Source organism: Mobula hypostoma, chromosome 2 (genome assembly GCF_963921235.1).
Source record: "Mobula hypostoma chromosome 2, sMobHyp1.1, whole genome shotgun sequence".
In the NCBI taxonomy this organism is placed as follows: domain Eukaryota; kingdom Metazoa; phylum Chordata; class Chondrichthyes; order Myliobatiformes; family Myliobatidae; genus Mobula; species Mobula hypostoma.
The window spans coordinates 52,457,884-52,474,532 of NC_086098.1; the positions used below are offsets into that span (position 1 = coordinate 52,457,884).

Genomic DNA, 16,649 nt, shown 5'->3' on the forward strand with positions numbered 1-16,649 from the left:
TTCGAATTACATGCTCCTTGCTATGCACATAGTGGAATCGGAGTATAACAGGTCAAGGCTTCAACTCTTTAGGAGGTTTTGCTCTTAAAGCCTGCTGAACATGATCAAGTATAGGAGGAGTAGAAAAAAAAATTGATCAGAGCCGAACACGTCCATTAAAAATTGAGAAAGGAATTTAGTAAGGTCACCACTCTCAACGTCTTCACGGTGTCCTATTACTCGCAAATTCTGTCTATGACTGCTACTTTCCAGGTCAATAATCTTGACTTTATACTGTTCCAGTGTTTGAGTGATCGAAGTTAATTTCTCTTCCAACAAATCCAATCTATGATATCTCTGTCTACCAGCTTCATCGAGTTCAGAAATTTGCCACTGTTGTTTTTCAATCTCCCGCTTAAGTGCTCCCAGTCTACCTTCAATCTCCTTTAACAATACTTCCAAAGTAGAAAATCTTTTATTGAATTTATCATCCAGGAGCTTTGACATAGCTTCCAAAGTGAGTTGAGACTGTTTAGGCTGTTTAAAATCACCTTCTCTCCTTCCATTTCCATAACCAGCTTCCTTGCCTTCGGCTGATGCCTTTTTCCCTCTGGTATCCATTCCAGTGATTAAAAATCAAAGTTCAAGCATATAAAAGTGTTATAAACACTTTAATATAGATAGTAAAAGTGTGGTAAAAAGATTGAAAAATGAATGGAGCAAAGCCAAAATGCAACTTACTCCATCTAGTGCCCAAAGAGAACTTAAGAATTGTTTCGTTGTACAAAAAAACCATAACAGTTCTGAGGTGCTGCGTTTTTAACTATTTTTATCTATGTTCAAAAAGAATTGAAATCAAAGAACAGAGAACTCTACGGCATTGTGACTTAGAATTCTATTTACGATGGATGGCTTTCCTGCTGATAAGAAAAGTTTTTGACCTTGTAATAAATAATTAAAGCGGTAATAAGACCACAAGACCATAAGATATAGGAGCAGAATTAGGCCATTTGGCCGAATGAGTCTGCTCCACCATTTTATCTTGGCTGATCCATTTTCCCCCTCAGCCCCAGACTTCCGCCTCCCCCCCCAATATACCTTCATGTCCTGACCAACCACAAATCTGTCAACCTCTGCCTGAAATATACATAAAGATTTGGCTTCCACAGCGGCCTATGGCAATGAATTCCACAGATTCACCTCTCTCTGGCTAAAGAAATTCCTCCTCATCTCCATTCTAAATGGATGCTCCTCTATTTTGAGGCTGTGTCGTCTGGTCTTAAACTCATCCACTACAGAAAATATCCTCTCCACATCCACTCACCATGGCCTTTCACCATTTGATAGGTTTCAATGAGGTTGTGTCTCATTCTTCAAAATTCTAATGACTACAGGTCCAGAGCCATCACATGTTCTTCATCTAACAAGCTGTTTAAACCAGGAGCCTGAATGGAAATTAGGAAGAATATGACCTGTACCTGTTGCCATTGCTTCCAATAAGTTTGACAAAAAGGTTGGGAGTGCTGTGGATAGTGTGGAGGGCTGCGAGATGTTATAGCGGGACATCGATAGGATGCAAAACTGGGCGGAGAAGTGGCAGATTGAGTTCAACCCAGATGAGTGTGAGGTGGCTCATTTGGTAGGTCAAATATGATGGCAGAATATAGTGTTAATGGTAAGACTCTTGGCAGCGTGGAGGATCAGAAGGATATTGGGATCCAAGTCCATAGGACACTCAAAGCTGCTGCGCAGGTTGACTCTGTGGTTAAGAAAGCATACGATGCATTGGCCTTCGTCAAGTACGGGATTAAGTTCAAGAGCAGAGAGGTAATGTTGCAGCTATATAGGACCCTGGTCAGACCCCACTTGGAGTATTGTGCTCAGTGCTGGTCAGCTCACTACAGGAAGGATGTAGAAACTATAGAAAGGGTGCAGAGGAGCTTTATAAGGATGTTCCCTGGATTGGGGAACATGCCTTATGAGAATAGGTTGAGCAAACTTGACCTTTTCTCCTTGGAGCAATGGAGGATGAGAGGTGACCTTATAGAGGTGTATAAGATGATGAGAGGCATTGATCGTGCAGATAGGCAGAGGTTTTTTCCCATGGCTGAAATAGCTAACATGAGAGGGCACAGTGTTAAGGTGTTTGGAACTAGGTACAGAGGACATGTCCGGGGTAAGATATTTATGCAGAGAGTGGTGAGTGCGTGGAATGGGCTGCTGGTGACAGTGATGGAGACGGATACAATAGGGTATTTTAAGGGACTCCTGGATAGGTATATGGAGCTTAGAAAAGTGGAGGGCGATTGGTAATCCTAGGTAATTTCTAAAGTAAGGACATGTTTGACACAGCATTGTGGGCTGAAAGGCCTGTATTGTGCTGTAGGTTTTCTGTGTTTCTATGTTAATAAGGAAACTTGGCAAATGTGAAAAGCTACACAAGTAACTCCTGACAGGCGATAGCATGAATGATCTATTGAAAAAAATGAAAGGAATATACAGGATGATGCCAAAGGGGATTGATTGCATTGTTGGCACAAGGAAGAAACAAAAATTTACGATCAATGACGTATCAATGGACAAACTGGGACTGGAACAAAATATATTTGCACATCAGAAGCTTATTTTAGGAATGCTGTATAATCAGTAGCCCCTAAACTGCTAGCAATTGCCTACAGACATCTACTACATTTTTACACTCAGTTATGTAAATATCAACTTAATCAATGATCCTGTTTTGTTTTATCCAATTAGAAATAAATGGTTATCATATCTTCAATTGCTTCTTTAATTTCAGATTAAGAGTTTGATTTGAAGCATGCTTCATCCTGAAGTCTATCATTTGATATAGATGTGTAAAACTAAAATTATTCTTTCTCTTGTCACCAATAATTTCTGCATCTTAATTTGTTCCATAGTTGTAAAACAATGAATGAATCTGAGGCTTTTTTTTACTACGTACAAAAATAGTTCCACTTTCTCCAGTTTCTAACAAATTATTGAAATTCTAGATGCTGGATACTTCATGTACCTTGATACTAAGAATGGCAAGGCAGGTCGAAGTGCTATTCTGGAGTCCAGGATCCTTTACCCCAGAAAGGATGAGCAGTGTCTTCAGTTTTTCTACAAAATGACAGGCAGTCCAATGGATAAGCTCGTTATATGGATGAAAATGGATGATGGAACTGGAACTATTCGAAAACTAGTTAAAATTCATACATTACAAGGTATGATCTTTTTAGACTGATAACCTATTACTTCATTTGTCTATGTTTGTCCATTTCTCTCTAAATCTGCAAGATGGCACAGGTGAATCATGGCAACATTCTGCGGGCTACATACAACCTGTTGGTGCAGTCTTTCATTGATTCTGTTATGCTTATCAGATTTATTTAGTATGCCTGCAAGAAAATGTATCTCAGGATTGTATATAGTGACAAATAACTTCTTTGATAGTAAACAAGGAAGAAGCTGCAGACGCTGGAAATCCGAGCAACACACACAAAATGCTAGAAAATTTCAGCAGGCCAGGTAGCATCTATGGAAAAAAGTACAGTCGATGATTTGGGCCAAAACCCTTCATCAGGACTGGAGAAAAGAAGATGAGGATTAGATTGCAGGAGTAAAGATAGGAGTAATTTACTCCTCATCTATTTTTCTCCAGTCCTGCTGAAGGGTCTTGGCCTGAAATGTCGACTGTACTTTTGTCCATAGATGCTGCCTGGCCTGTTGAGTTCCTCCAGCATTTTGAGTGTGTTACTTTGATAATCAATTTACTTTGAACTCAAATCTCTCCTATGCATAATATTTGTCCAAAAGTCTAATATCGATATCAAAGAATCTACTAATCTCTGTCTTGAATATGCTTAGGGATTGAGCCAAATATTCAGTACATCCAGGTGAAGAATTTTCTTCTCACTTCTATCCAGTCTGGCCAGCATTTATTTTAAAATTATGACCTTTGGTCTAGATATCCCAACTAGGGGAAATATCTATCCCACATCTACCCAGTCAAGTACCCTACTTCTTAATGACGACCCTCTCAATTCTTGGTCCAGTCTCCTTAATCTCTCATCAAATGCCAAGCTAGCACTCACTTTCGCCACAGACCTGTTCACAATATTTTAAATGTAGTTTCATCAATGATGTATATAATCAGAGCTAATGCTCTCTACTCCTCTCTTTTACTCTAGTCTGACTACAGTAAAACCCAATGCACTGTTTGCCTTCCTAGTTGCTTGCTGTACCTGTACGCTAATTTTCAATGTTTCATGCATTAGGATGCCCAGATCCCGCCCCCTTAACATCAGCAACTTTCAATCTCTTACCATTTAAAAAAAAACTCTACCTTTCTGTTTTCCCTACCAAACCATTTGATCTCATACATTTACACAATATGTTCCATCTGACATGTGTGATCCAATCTGTCAACTTTTCTGTATCCCTTTACAGCTTCATTACATTGTCCTGACAGCTCATACTGCTAGTGAGCTTTGTATCATCACCAAACTGGAAACATTACACTTATTACACAAAATGCTGGATGAACTCAGCAGGCCAGGCAGCATCTATGGAAAAGTGTAAGCATTGCCGTTTCAGGCCGAGACCATTCCTCAGGACTCATCAAGTCCTGAAGAAGCATTTTGGGGTATTAAGGGGTTCATATGTTTAGTGGTGGTGCCACACTATAGGTGGAAGTGATAGTGTTAATTGCGGAGTTGATGATTATGGAAAGTGAAGACAATGATTAAATGGGGAAACGGAGATTCTCTAGATGCCAGAAATGTTAAGCAACTCAAGCAGAATGGAGGGAAATGTGCAGACAAGTTTTCAGGTTGAGACCCTTCACAAGGCCTGATCTTGAGTCCTGATGAAGAGTCTTAGCCCAAAATGTTGACCTTTCATTCCTCTTCAGGCAGATTGCCGCTCTTGCTGAGTCCATTGAGAATTTTGTGTGTTTTCCACGAAGAGTGGGTTCAGGAGAGTATCAAGTGGAGAAGTGCAGTGAATGGGGTGGATGCAGCTGAAGATCTGCTCATTAAGGATAATCACTGATGAAGGAAACCAGAAGCAAAGGTGTGGGAAGTAACATTATTGAAGTAGATATAACAAAGATAGAGGAAACCGGAAACTAGCACTGTCCTTTCAGGAACTGGCGAGAGAGGGAGTGTGGCCAAGAAAGTTATGGGTTTGTTGGTTTTTCATAAATGTTGAATACCTATCTATTCCTGAAATGGAGAAGGGAAAACTAATGTAGGGAAAGGAAGAACCTGATTTGAACAGTGTGTAAATTAGGACAGAGTAGAAATTGCCAGTGAAACTGATGTAAATTTCCATTTCAGGGTGTGAGCAGGAAATAGCACTGACAGTGATCAGTGTGAGGAACTTGAGTATCATTGGCTAAGAGAACTTTCTGCAAAATTAGCATCCATAACAATTCCTTATTCCATAGCGACACCTTTGATCTGGAGGGTTGGTGAGCTTTAAAATCTAATAACAGAAACTATCCAAGTAGTCTAGAAACCAAAGTTTTCACTATTTTCAATAAATAATTACAATAAAATAATACTCTGAGCATATGTTGATGTGCTGGTTAGAAAGAATACTTTTATATTTAGTTATTCCAGTCATGAAACTACTCATTGTCAGATTGGTACATTTTGTTTCACTTCACTTCATCTGAACGTGCTTTACTCCTGGTACTCCTGGAGATTTCATCAACCAAATTAAATTCCATGCCTTGTATGATAAATCATTCTGATTGTTAAAACTTTGACAAATATTTCATGTTTTTATCATTTGTTTCTTTCTCTACAGCGGATGGCAGCGATTCATGGAACATTGCCCATGTGACGCTCCATGCGACAGCCAAGTTTCGTTATGTTTTCCAAGGAATAATTGGTAACCCCAGTGGTTCTTCAGGTGGTATTTTCCTGGATGATGTCACGCTTACCGAGACCAAGTGTCCTTATAGTGTCTGGCATGTAAGGGACTTCGCCAAATATATTCAAAAGAATGATGGGACCTCCATATACAGTCCATGTTTCGAGAGCCCCGAAGGATATAGATATGGTATATATTTAAGACCTATTTCTTATTATCAAAATTATACAGGGATCTTTTTCCACCTGTGCAGTAGTGAAAATGATGATATGCTTGAATGGCCAGTTGGGAACAGACAAGTTACCATTACAGTACTGGACCAGCATCCTGATGTGAAACTCAGAATGTCGTCTACTCTAAGCTTCACTACAAATGGAAGTTATCATTTACCAGGTGAGAAAATAAATGCAATATCTCTGTTACAATTTTAGTATCTGTTTGAAATGGATTCTATAAGAAAGAGCTTGAACTTTGGTCAAAATGTTTCTCCTTGTTTTCAGTTAGTATAAAACAGGGGTCCTCAACCTTTTTTGCACTGCAGACCAGTTTAATATTGACAATATTCTTGCGGACCGGCGACCGGGGGTCGGGGGTAGGGTTGCCAACGGAGAAGAGTAGCAGTCAAATGCGTTGTTTACCTCGAGAAAGACTACAATGACCAGGAAGCCTTGCGCGGGCACCAGTGCACATGCGTGAACGTGCCGGTTTTTTTAACAAATCGTTTTTGGCGATTCTGATCGGGTGGGGGTGGGGTGTTAATCACGACCTGAATATAGGTGATAAGTGGCTAATACACTCAATTTCATTTCTCAAAGGGTTTATCTAATGAATTTAATATTAAACACACAGCGCATATTTTCCTTGCATGAATACAGTGGTAAGTCAATTATCAGGGGAGCTTGAAGTTAGTGTTGAATGAACTTATGAACTTCCAGTAGAAGTGGTAGAGGCAGGTTCGATATTATCATTTAAAGAAAAATTGGATAGGTATATGGACAGGAAAGGAATGGGGGGTTATGGGCTGAGCGCAGGTCCGTGGGACTGGGTGAGAGTAGCGTTCGGCACGGACAAGAAAGGCCGAGATTGCCTGTTTCCGTGCTGTAATTGTTATATGGTTATATAAGTCAATACCATCATAACATTTTAAGTAACGTTTGGATATTAAACACACAGCACATATTTTCCCCGTATGAACATATAAAATCATTGCAACACACCAATACTGCTGAATCAGTGGGAGTCCTGGGCTTGTTTCCCTGCAACATCGAGGGGTGATGGGAGACAGCGATACCCGAAGGGGTTTCCTTATGTCCAGTCTATTCCGCAGTTTAGTTTTTGTTGCATTCGTTGCAGAGATATGTTGGAAATGGAAGCAATGTTTTCAGTGCTTTCGTGGCTATCTCAGGATATTTAGCCTTGACTTTGATCCAGAATGCCAGCAGAGGTGTAATGTCAAACATACTTTTCAGCCTGCCGTCATTTGCAAGCTCGAGGAGCTAATTTCCTTCCCGCACTGACATGGATGACGCGAGGGTAATGACCTCGCGTGCGTTCATGCTAACAGTGGCCGTGACAGGGAATGAGGAAAGATGCAGCTGACTCATGTCACCAAATCATATCGTTTCCTCGCGGCCCGGTAGCACATGCTTTGTGGCCCGGCACCTGTCCGCAGCCCGGTGGTTGGGGAGAGCTGGTATAAAACATACACATAATGGACACAGGTGAATAAATATGAGTGAAAATAATCAGACACCGGGAAATATGAAACACAAATATTTTTTTGTGCTTGTTTCACAGAGAATCTGAATTTTCCTTCATTCTCTAGTTTTAAATCTCTCAGTGCCATACACACACCATGTTTATAGTTTCTATGGGTCTTATCTCCATCTTCCTTAACCTAGTTCCCAAACTATTAACCACTTAGTGGTGTCTCCTTGTTATTTGCTTACAAGCTCTGCGAGGGCGCCAGCTATTGGCCGTCTGTACTTACACACTGAATCACACACTTTGCTATGGGACTGAAGTCCTCTAGAATGCAAGCCAGGGTAAGAATTGGTTTCACTTTCCCAGATGGGCCTTAATGAAGTAGGTGAGTATTTATTAACAATCAAATAACTTCACAATCACTAGTAATGTTTGTTTTCAGTACTGTTCTCCTCTTGAAACCTGGGAATTTACATTTAGATTATGAGGACATGCAGTCCTCTTTTGTTGTCATTTAGTAATGCATGCATTAAGAAATGATACAATATTTTCTCTGGTGTGATATCACAAAACACAGGATAGACCAGGATTAAAAAACTAACAAAACCACATAATTATAACATATAGTTACAACAATGCAACAATACCATAACTTAATGAAGAACAGTCCATGAGCACAGTAAAAAGTTCAAAGTCTCTCAAATGTCCCACATCTCATGCAGACGGGAGAAGGAAGAAAAACTCTCCCTGCCATGCCCAACCACAGTCCGACTGAGTCGTCCTAAAACTTCGAGCCTCCGATCAGCTCTCCGACACTGAGTACCAAGCACCATCTCTATTTGAACGATTCAGCCTCAATCTGGGTCGCCAACAGCAGGCAAATCTGGGGAATTTGAGGCCTTCCCTCCGGAAGATGCTCGATTGTGCAGTAACAACAGCAGCAAACTTGCGTTTCAGAAATTTCACCAGATATTCCTCTGTGCTTTCACATCTGTCTCCATCAAATCAAAATTGTCCGCGGCCCCTATTTAATGGATACGATATCATTTTCACCGGAGGGCTGCGCACACGTGACGCGCTGCTATCTCTTCTAAAAATTATTTACAGTTTTAACCACCCTTTCCTTCTTTCAATGAATCTCAAAGTGGCATATGGTGACATACAGCTCAGGTACATTGGTAATAAATTTACTTTGAACTTTCATTTTTCCTTCTGTCTTCCTTCTGTCTCTAAAGCCACAGACTAAACTTTGCCACGTGCCTTCGTTATTGCACTATATAGTGAAGTCTTGTGCAGCCTTCCTAAATAGGGGTGGCTGGGAGTTACAGAGGTCCATTGGACAGGTGCCTGGATAAGGTGCGGATTTCGGGGCAGCACCATTGGAGAATCAAAATTGAGTTTGAGGAGATATTGTTAAAGATCATACAGTTGGTGTTGCACATTTAGTAAATTGGGGCAAGTGAAAAAGGATGGGGATTAGAGGGACCTGATGATCAAAATATCATGGCAGAGAGTGGAGATCACGACATGCATAGAAATACTGATTGGTGGGGTCGAGGTTATTAGGCTATTTAGGAAATTTGTTCTCAGTGATCAGGAAGTGCGACAATAGCTGGGTCTGGAGAGAAGTCCAAGGAATAGAACTGCAGGTGGTACATCACTGAAAATTCAGTACGTCTTGGTTTTAATCAGACACCCAAAATATGTTTCTTCATCCTGCTCCTGATCTCCATGAGGAGACAGCAGTGGACTGTAATGTTGCTGATTCACTGCTGGATTTGACATTGCTTTGATTTCGTTGGAGATCCCAGGGGAAAGGAGTGGAAGGACATTGAAAGATAAATTCCTTTAGTTTTAATATTTCCTTATAATATTACAAACTAATTAAATATTTTAAATGTATCGAACCATTTAATTGTTTTTTTTTATAATTTAGCACTTACAATGAAAATATAATTTTTTGCAATTGAGATCACACTAGTAGGCTCAGGGATATGGAGAATTATTGTGACTGGATTTCATATCTGGACTATGGATGTCATAAAAGATAAAATACCAAATTGAATTAAAATATTCTTTTTCTAAGAATATGCTGATTAATTTCACTTACTATTTCTCTATAATAGGTTATGGACAGAAGACTAAAATGTACTGCTATCAATTCAATAATGTTCTTGAATCTGTAGATCACGAACAACCATTATTGAAGAATCTAATAATTCAGTATATTTTTCATTCCAAAATTTAGATAAGACTTTTTAATAATGAAAAACCCGGTGAAATCCATTGAAGAGTTTGTTTCTGGCGCGAATTGACTCTAAACTCAGAAATGACCGGGATTCCCTTCAGTTTGCCTATTGCCACCACAGGTCAACAACAGATGCTATTTAAGCAAGACAAATCAGATGCTATTTCATTAGGTCATCACTTAGAGCAAGATCATCTGGACAACAGTCATGTACATGTTAGTATGCTGTTGTTTGACTAAAGTTTTGTAAAAAAGCTCCTAGATCTGGGCTTCTGTACATTCTTTTGCAACTGGATCCTTGACTTCCTCATCAGCAGATCCCAATCAGTATGCTAACAGTATCTCCTCTTTGTTGATCATCAAGACAGATACATCTCAAGACTGCATTCTTCGCCCCCTGCACCATTTTCTTTACATCTATAACTTCATCTCTAAGCACAGATCCAATACCATTGATAAATTCGCCAATGGCACAACTACTGTTGGCCGGATCACTTGTGGCGATGAGTAAATATACAGGAGTGAAATAAAGTATCTAGTTGAGTGGGGCCACTATGACAACCTCATGGTCAACATCAACCAAACCAAAGCGGATGATAAGAAGCCTGAAGTCCCACACCACAGGTTTAGGAACAGCTTCTTTCCTACAACCATCAGGCTCTTGAATATACCTGCACAATCCTAACCCTATCTCAGCAATGGAACACCATAGATTACTTCTTGCATTGCCATGGATTTCTATTGCACCTTTGCTTTTTGATATTACAGTCTTGCTTTAACAAACATGGTTTAATTAGATTTGTAACATATATGGAATTTTTATTCTGTGTTTATTTAAACCTTTGTACTGGTGATGATGTTGCAAGGAGTTTTTCATTCTATCTGTATCTCACTGTCCTTCTGAACCTGATAATAAACCCAACTGGAATTGTTAAATTTGAGATTGTTACACTATTAAGTTGTTAGATTTGCTTCATATTTCCTACAGATATGATTCTGCACTCTGCTTTAATACTTAAGGTAGCATTAAATGACCTAATATGTATGACACTGTTCAATTACAGGCAGAGATAACAACTTTTGGGACAAGCCCACATTAACTGGATACTACAATGGGGCATGCGATTGTTACCGGACTTCCTCCTGGGGATGGTCAGAATTCATACCACACAGGGATCTCCACCGCAAAAATTTCATAAAAAATGATGACCTCATTATTATTACTGAGTTCAATGGTAAAGTTTCTTCTCATGTTTTCTCTTGGTGTGGTTGTTACTTTTCCATCACAGACTGAAAGTCGGGTTTAGAAAGCTGAGTTCTGTGCTTCATTGTTAACTTCATGTGATTTGAAGTTGTTTAGGGATTTTTGCAGTGAAATTAGTTACTTGTGCAAGTAATAAATATTATTGGTCAACAAGTTGATAACAGTCAGTTATAAGGAGAGCTCATGGCAGGGACACATGAATGAGAAACTTGGCTAAATTTTGCAAAGCAAATGGTATTGTTGATGGGTGTATGGTTTGAAGAACTGGAGGGGGAAATATGTGAGAGTCTACCTCCAGTTTCTACTTTTATATGTGGTAATTTGACATGCTGCTTTTTCAAACACACTATGGAAGACTGAAGGGGTACGGTACACTGCACATTCTGTTCTTCTTAATGGTGAAGAAAAATGATTGAAGCTTATTTCTCCAATAAACCAGGGGTCAAAAAATACAAAGGTTTATGCACTGTTAGTTAAAAAAAACAGTTGACACACCTAACAACTACGAATTATGGATCTGGAGTGGGATTAGTTTACTGGTTATCCCTCAGGCGGGATAATTTAATCAGGTAGCACTTCCTCTGGCCTCTCATTCCATATTGCATGCTGCTCTGTGTAACATAAAATAGCTTCCATAGTTCCGATTAAATATTTTCCCTCTCACTTTAAACCTAAGACTTCTAGTTTTTGGTTCCCCAGCACTGCAAAGAATATGCTATGTATACACTCATAATAAGTTTATATGTTTCATCAAGTCTCCTCTTGCTCTTCTAAGTTCCAATGGATACAGAGCCACTTATTAAATGCATCAAACAAACTACTGTGAGATTGTCCCTTCAAAGCTTCTTCTCTGGTGTGGATTCTGAGGCAATGAATGAGCGAATGTGAGAACCGCAGACACCTCATGTGGGGCAGCAGAGAGCTAATGGGAGAGGAGTTTGGTTTTGTGAGGTGGTATGATTCTGCCCCTACTTACACCGGGACGTTTGTGTGCTCTCAATACATGACCTCAGGACTCTCAATATGACCCTGAAAGCAACCTCTCCACTCAATATTGCTCAATGCAATGTGCTATTTTGAAGCATTGCCACTTTTTAAGGAACATACTGTTCCTATTTGGCCGTGCTGTTCCCCTCCCTTTCTCTACCTCTCAGACATTGTTAGACTCACACCTAACACAGATTGTCGCCCTTCATTGTAAATGGTAACAATAACTTCCAGGATTTTTTGAACTACACTGAGAATTTCATTGGCTGCTAATCTTGCAACCATGTGGTTCCTGAATCAGGGCCACTGGGGTGACATTAGCAGCAACAATTGCCATATGCAACGTAGCATAGTCTTTGAACTATGGACTAGGGGGCACATACACCCTCAGGTGGTTTTTGCACTTGTCCAAGGTTGGAAAGGGATGGATTAGACTCAAATCATGATTCTCACACTCATGAATGACCTGCATAATGGATAATGGATAATGGCACAGAAATGGTTGGATGTGGTTCATGCCATACTTTCCGTATCCAGAGTCTTGTCTAATTTGATGCTTGAAGAAGACACTGGAGAGAAGCTCTGGATGATTGAGAGAAGACCAAGGGAATTAACCCAGAGATTATAGAAGAAAACAGGAAAGAAACAATTATCAAAATGCAAAAATCAATCGCTGAACTTAACTAATCTTTTTTTCAAAGATCTGACTCCACTGATTTATACAGAAGTGCCAATTCAGCCCAAGGGTCCTCCATTAAGGCATCGGCGAGCAGTAGAACATCAGCTCTACTCAGCAGAGCATCAGCTACAAAGTCCCTTCAGAGAGCAGTGCAGTCCTGGCTATTGTCTGAATGGTGGAATATGTGTTATTGTGAATGGGAAAGCAAGTTGCAGGTAGGTGAAGCTTCTGCAACTCATGTGTGGGTACATTGAAGGAGCAAAATAGTTATTTTGCAGGGTTTACTTAGAAAATTTTGATGACCTTTTGTCTCAGTTTGCACTATGAAATCTGATTTCTCTGATTCCAGAACCACAGATGTCCATTTGTTCCAAAGATCTGATCTACCCTTTTCTGAAATGCAAATTACTTTTGTTGAAAGCCAATCTCAACAATATTTGAATTTGCTACAGCACATGACAATAGGACACATGTCCTACTAAGTTGATAGAGTTATTTGATATCAAATAGTCCATACAGCTCAACTTGTCTATGCTAACCAAGTTGCACATCTAAGGTAATGCTATTTGCCTGCATTTGTCTCTTTTCCCTCATCATTTTGTTTCCATGTAGCTGTGTGAATACCTTTTTAAACATTGTAAGTATACCTGTAATAATGGCATGATTATAAACGTTGTAGCAAAAAAAAGTATACAAATATATGACACTGCTGGGCAAGAGAATATTGATGATCATCAAGACCACGTTGTATTCCCCATGCTAGCATTAGTTCAACTTTATTGATAGATATTGCCTATCTGACCCATTAGTCCCATGCAACAATCTTTAACACAGTATAATCTTTAGGGACATGTGCAGCTCCGAGCGAGAATAGAATTTTCCCTATATTTGTGTTTGATAGAAGATGGGCAAGATTCAAACACGATAAAGCCTGCAGAGGTTGGAAATCCAAACAACACACACAACATGCTGGAGGAATACAGCAGGTCAGGTCGCATCTGTGGAAAAGAGCGAAATGGGAGGACTAAGCAATCCATTTTGTTTGGATAGCCCTCGCAGCCTAAACTACCATTCTCCCTAATGCCCTATATCTCTTTCCAGTTTCATCGTCAAGTTCAAACAAAGTGCAGAACATGAAATTAGTATGACCAGAAATAATTAATTGTAACTTCAGAAGTTGCTCTTATAGATCAGGGCCACTGGGTAAACTGCTCCTTACAACTTATCCTGGCCATTATCTGATGACACATTCTCAGAGTTGCTTGTTACGGCTCTACATAGTTTGCATTATTGGTATAGTAGAGAACTATTGCTCACTGGGAAACCTAGGTAAGCACATGAAGACTGTAGAAAAGATGTGTTAGTGAACTTGGAAGCTGTTAGATGGGGGGATCTGTATGGAACATACTGTAGGCACCAGCATTAAACTGTTGGACATAAAGGCTGTTGTTTGTGCGATATTGTTATGTCATACTCTGTAATGTTGTTCTGTTTTAGGTGTGCGTCAACTCAAATACACCAGCACTTTGGTGATCGCTGTGAGAGAGCACAGGTTCATGGCACAGTCCTGGGAGTACTGGTTGGGGCAATTGCAGGTGTGCTGGTGTTGACTATTGCTATTATTAACATAATTGCCAGAAAACGAAATTAAATCATCATAATGCTCATAGGTGGATTATAAATTGAAATTTTCACTAATTTACAAATCTTTTAATGTCTTGCAAGAACTTGCACGAGTTTTGTGTTCAATGGTAATTTCATGAAATTTGGCTGTATTTGCATCTCCTCACATTAGACATTACTATTTTTTCTAATTGTATTATGGATAATAAAGCATGTAATAAGTAATTGAGTCAAACTGTTAAGCACTGCTTTGCTTTGCAGAGCTTTTACAATAAATCATTATGCCTGTTCACATTTCCTGAAGCTTGTGTGTGAATTTATTCTTTAACATAACTCAGAGTTAAAGCAGACAACAAGGCTGGTTGAGCAAGGGAGTCCTGGTCTATAGAAAGTGAGTTCAGATGAGATGACGAACTGTGTAAGAAAACAATTTAGTAGCTACCTTACAAGGAATCTGATTTAAAGGGGAGTGGATGCAAAAAGAACTTGTGTAAAATGGTTGATCATCAATATACTAGACACATTGTAAAGATCAATGAGCATAGGAAGATCTAGGAAGTATTCAGCACTGATTTAGAGCACTGTGGAAGTGTTCTTTTGTGCCAGGGACATCTTAGGAGGAAATGATAATCAAACATATAAGGTGCAAAAAAAGATAAATGGGTTTGAAGTCTCATGCATCTTTAGTTAATTTAATGCCACCAAGTAGGAGAGTTAGTGTTCTATTTGAAGAGAGGTGTTGAGAATTTACGCAGTAGCTTTAATTGAACATCTCCAGCGATTTCTGGAAGTTATAAATTTGCCACGTGTGAAAGAGGCAGATCACCATCGTCATCATCAGCATCTGGCGCCGTGTCATATGATGTGCACGATCGTGGTCTATGACCATGATTTTTCTTGGAAAATTCTCCAGAAGTGGTTTGTCACTGCTTTCTTCTGGCCAGTGTCTTTACAACATGGGTGACCGCAGCCATTATCAGTACTCTTAAGAGATTGTCCGCCTGGCGTCAGTGGTTGCATAACCAGGATTTCTTATGTTCTTATATACCAGCTACTCATACAGTGATGCACCACCTGCTCCCATGTGACCCTGATCGGCGGGGGAGGGGGTGGGTAAGCAGGTGCTACACCTTGCCCAAGGGTGACCTGCAGGGAAGCAGCATCTTACACCTTCCTTGATAGAGACATATCTCCACTCTGCCACTGAAGATCAGTGATCACATTAGTAAATTAAAGCATGCACTGTACCAGTAAACTTTCTGTAGTCTTTGCAAGTTGCATGTGTTCGTTGATAATGTATTTAAGCAAAGTTTCTTAATACACCACAATATGACTTTGAAAGTATATACACAACTGGAGATGCCTCAAGGAATGCAATAGAAATTTGGGGTGTGGGGATTCAGGGAAGAATGATTTGTTTTAGGCCAATCAGTGCAAAAAGTACATTGGCTGAAAATTCTTGGGAGCCAGGGAGGGGGATGGGTGAGAAAATTTGATAACATTGTAAGGTTGCTATGTCACCCAATCTAGCTCATTTAGAACAAATGGCTTTTCTAACTTAACAACAATATGCAATAAGAGTTTGCCTGCAAGTCACAACAGCAGCAGGTACAAACTTCTCTATTCCCCTTGAAATAAATGCCAACATTGCATTTGCCTTCTTTACCAGAGCCTCAACTTGGGAGTCTTGCACGAGGTCTCTTAAACATAGAAACATAGGAAATAGGTGCAGGAGTAGGCCATGTGGCTCTTTGAGCCTGCACCGCTATTCAGTATGATCATGGCTGATCATCCAACTCAGAACCCTGTACCTGCCTTCTCTCCATACCCCCTGATCCTTTTAGCCACAAGGGCCATATCTAACACCCTCTTAAATATAGCTAATGAACTGGCCTCAACTGTTTCCTGTGGCAGAGAATTCCACAGATTCACCACTCTCTGTGTGAAGAAGTTTCTCATCATCTCGGTCATAAAAGGTTTCCCCTTCATCCTCAAACTGTGACCCCTCGTTCTGGACTTCCCCAACATCGGGAACAATCTTCCTGCATCTAGCCTGTCCAATCCCTTTAGAATTTTATATGTTTCAATCAGATCCCCCCTCAATCATCTAAATTGCAGAGAGTACAAGCCTAGTCGATCCAGTCTTTCATCATATGAAAGTCCTGCCATCCCAGGAATCAATCTGGTGAACCTTCTTTGTACTCCCTCTATGGCAAAGATGTCTTTCCTCAGATTAGGGGACCAAAACTGCACACAATACTCCAGGTGTGGTCTCACCAAGG

General features: G+C 39.9%; 1 protein-coding gene across 1 annotated transcript in view; it reads left to right on the plus strand.

Annotated features, from left to right (window-relative positions):
* LOC134340157 (meprin A subunit alpha-like) overlaps positions 1 to 14,369 on the plus strand; it is a 123,170-nt gene extending 108,801 nt beyond the window's left edge. The window contains exon 15 of the mRNA XM_063037070.1: positions 14,242 to 14,369. Within this exon, the coding sequence (XP_062893140.1) occupies positions 14,242 to 14,354 (113 nt within the window). The 3' untranslated portion in view covers positions 14,355 to 14,369. The remainder of the gene's footprint in view (positions 1 to 14,241) is intronic.
* Positions 14,370 to 16,649: the final 2,280 nt, after the last annotated feature.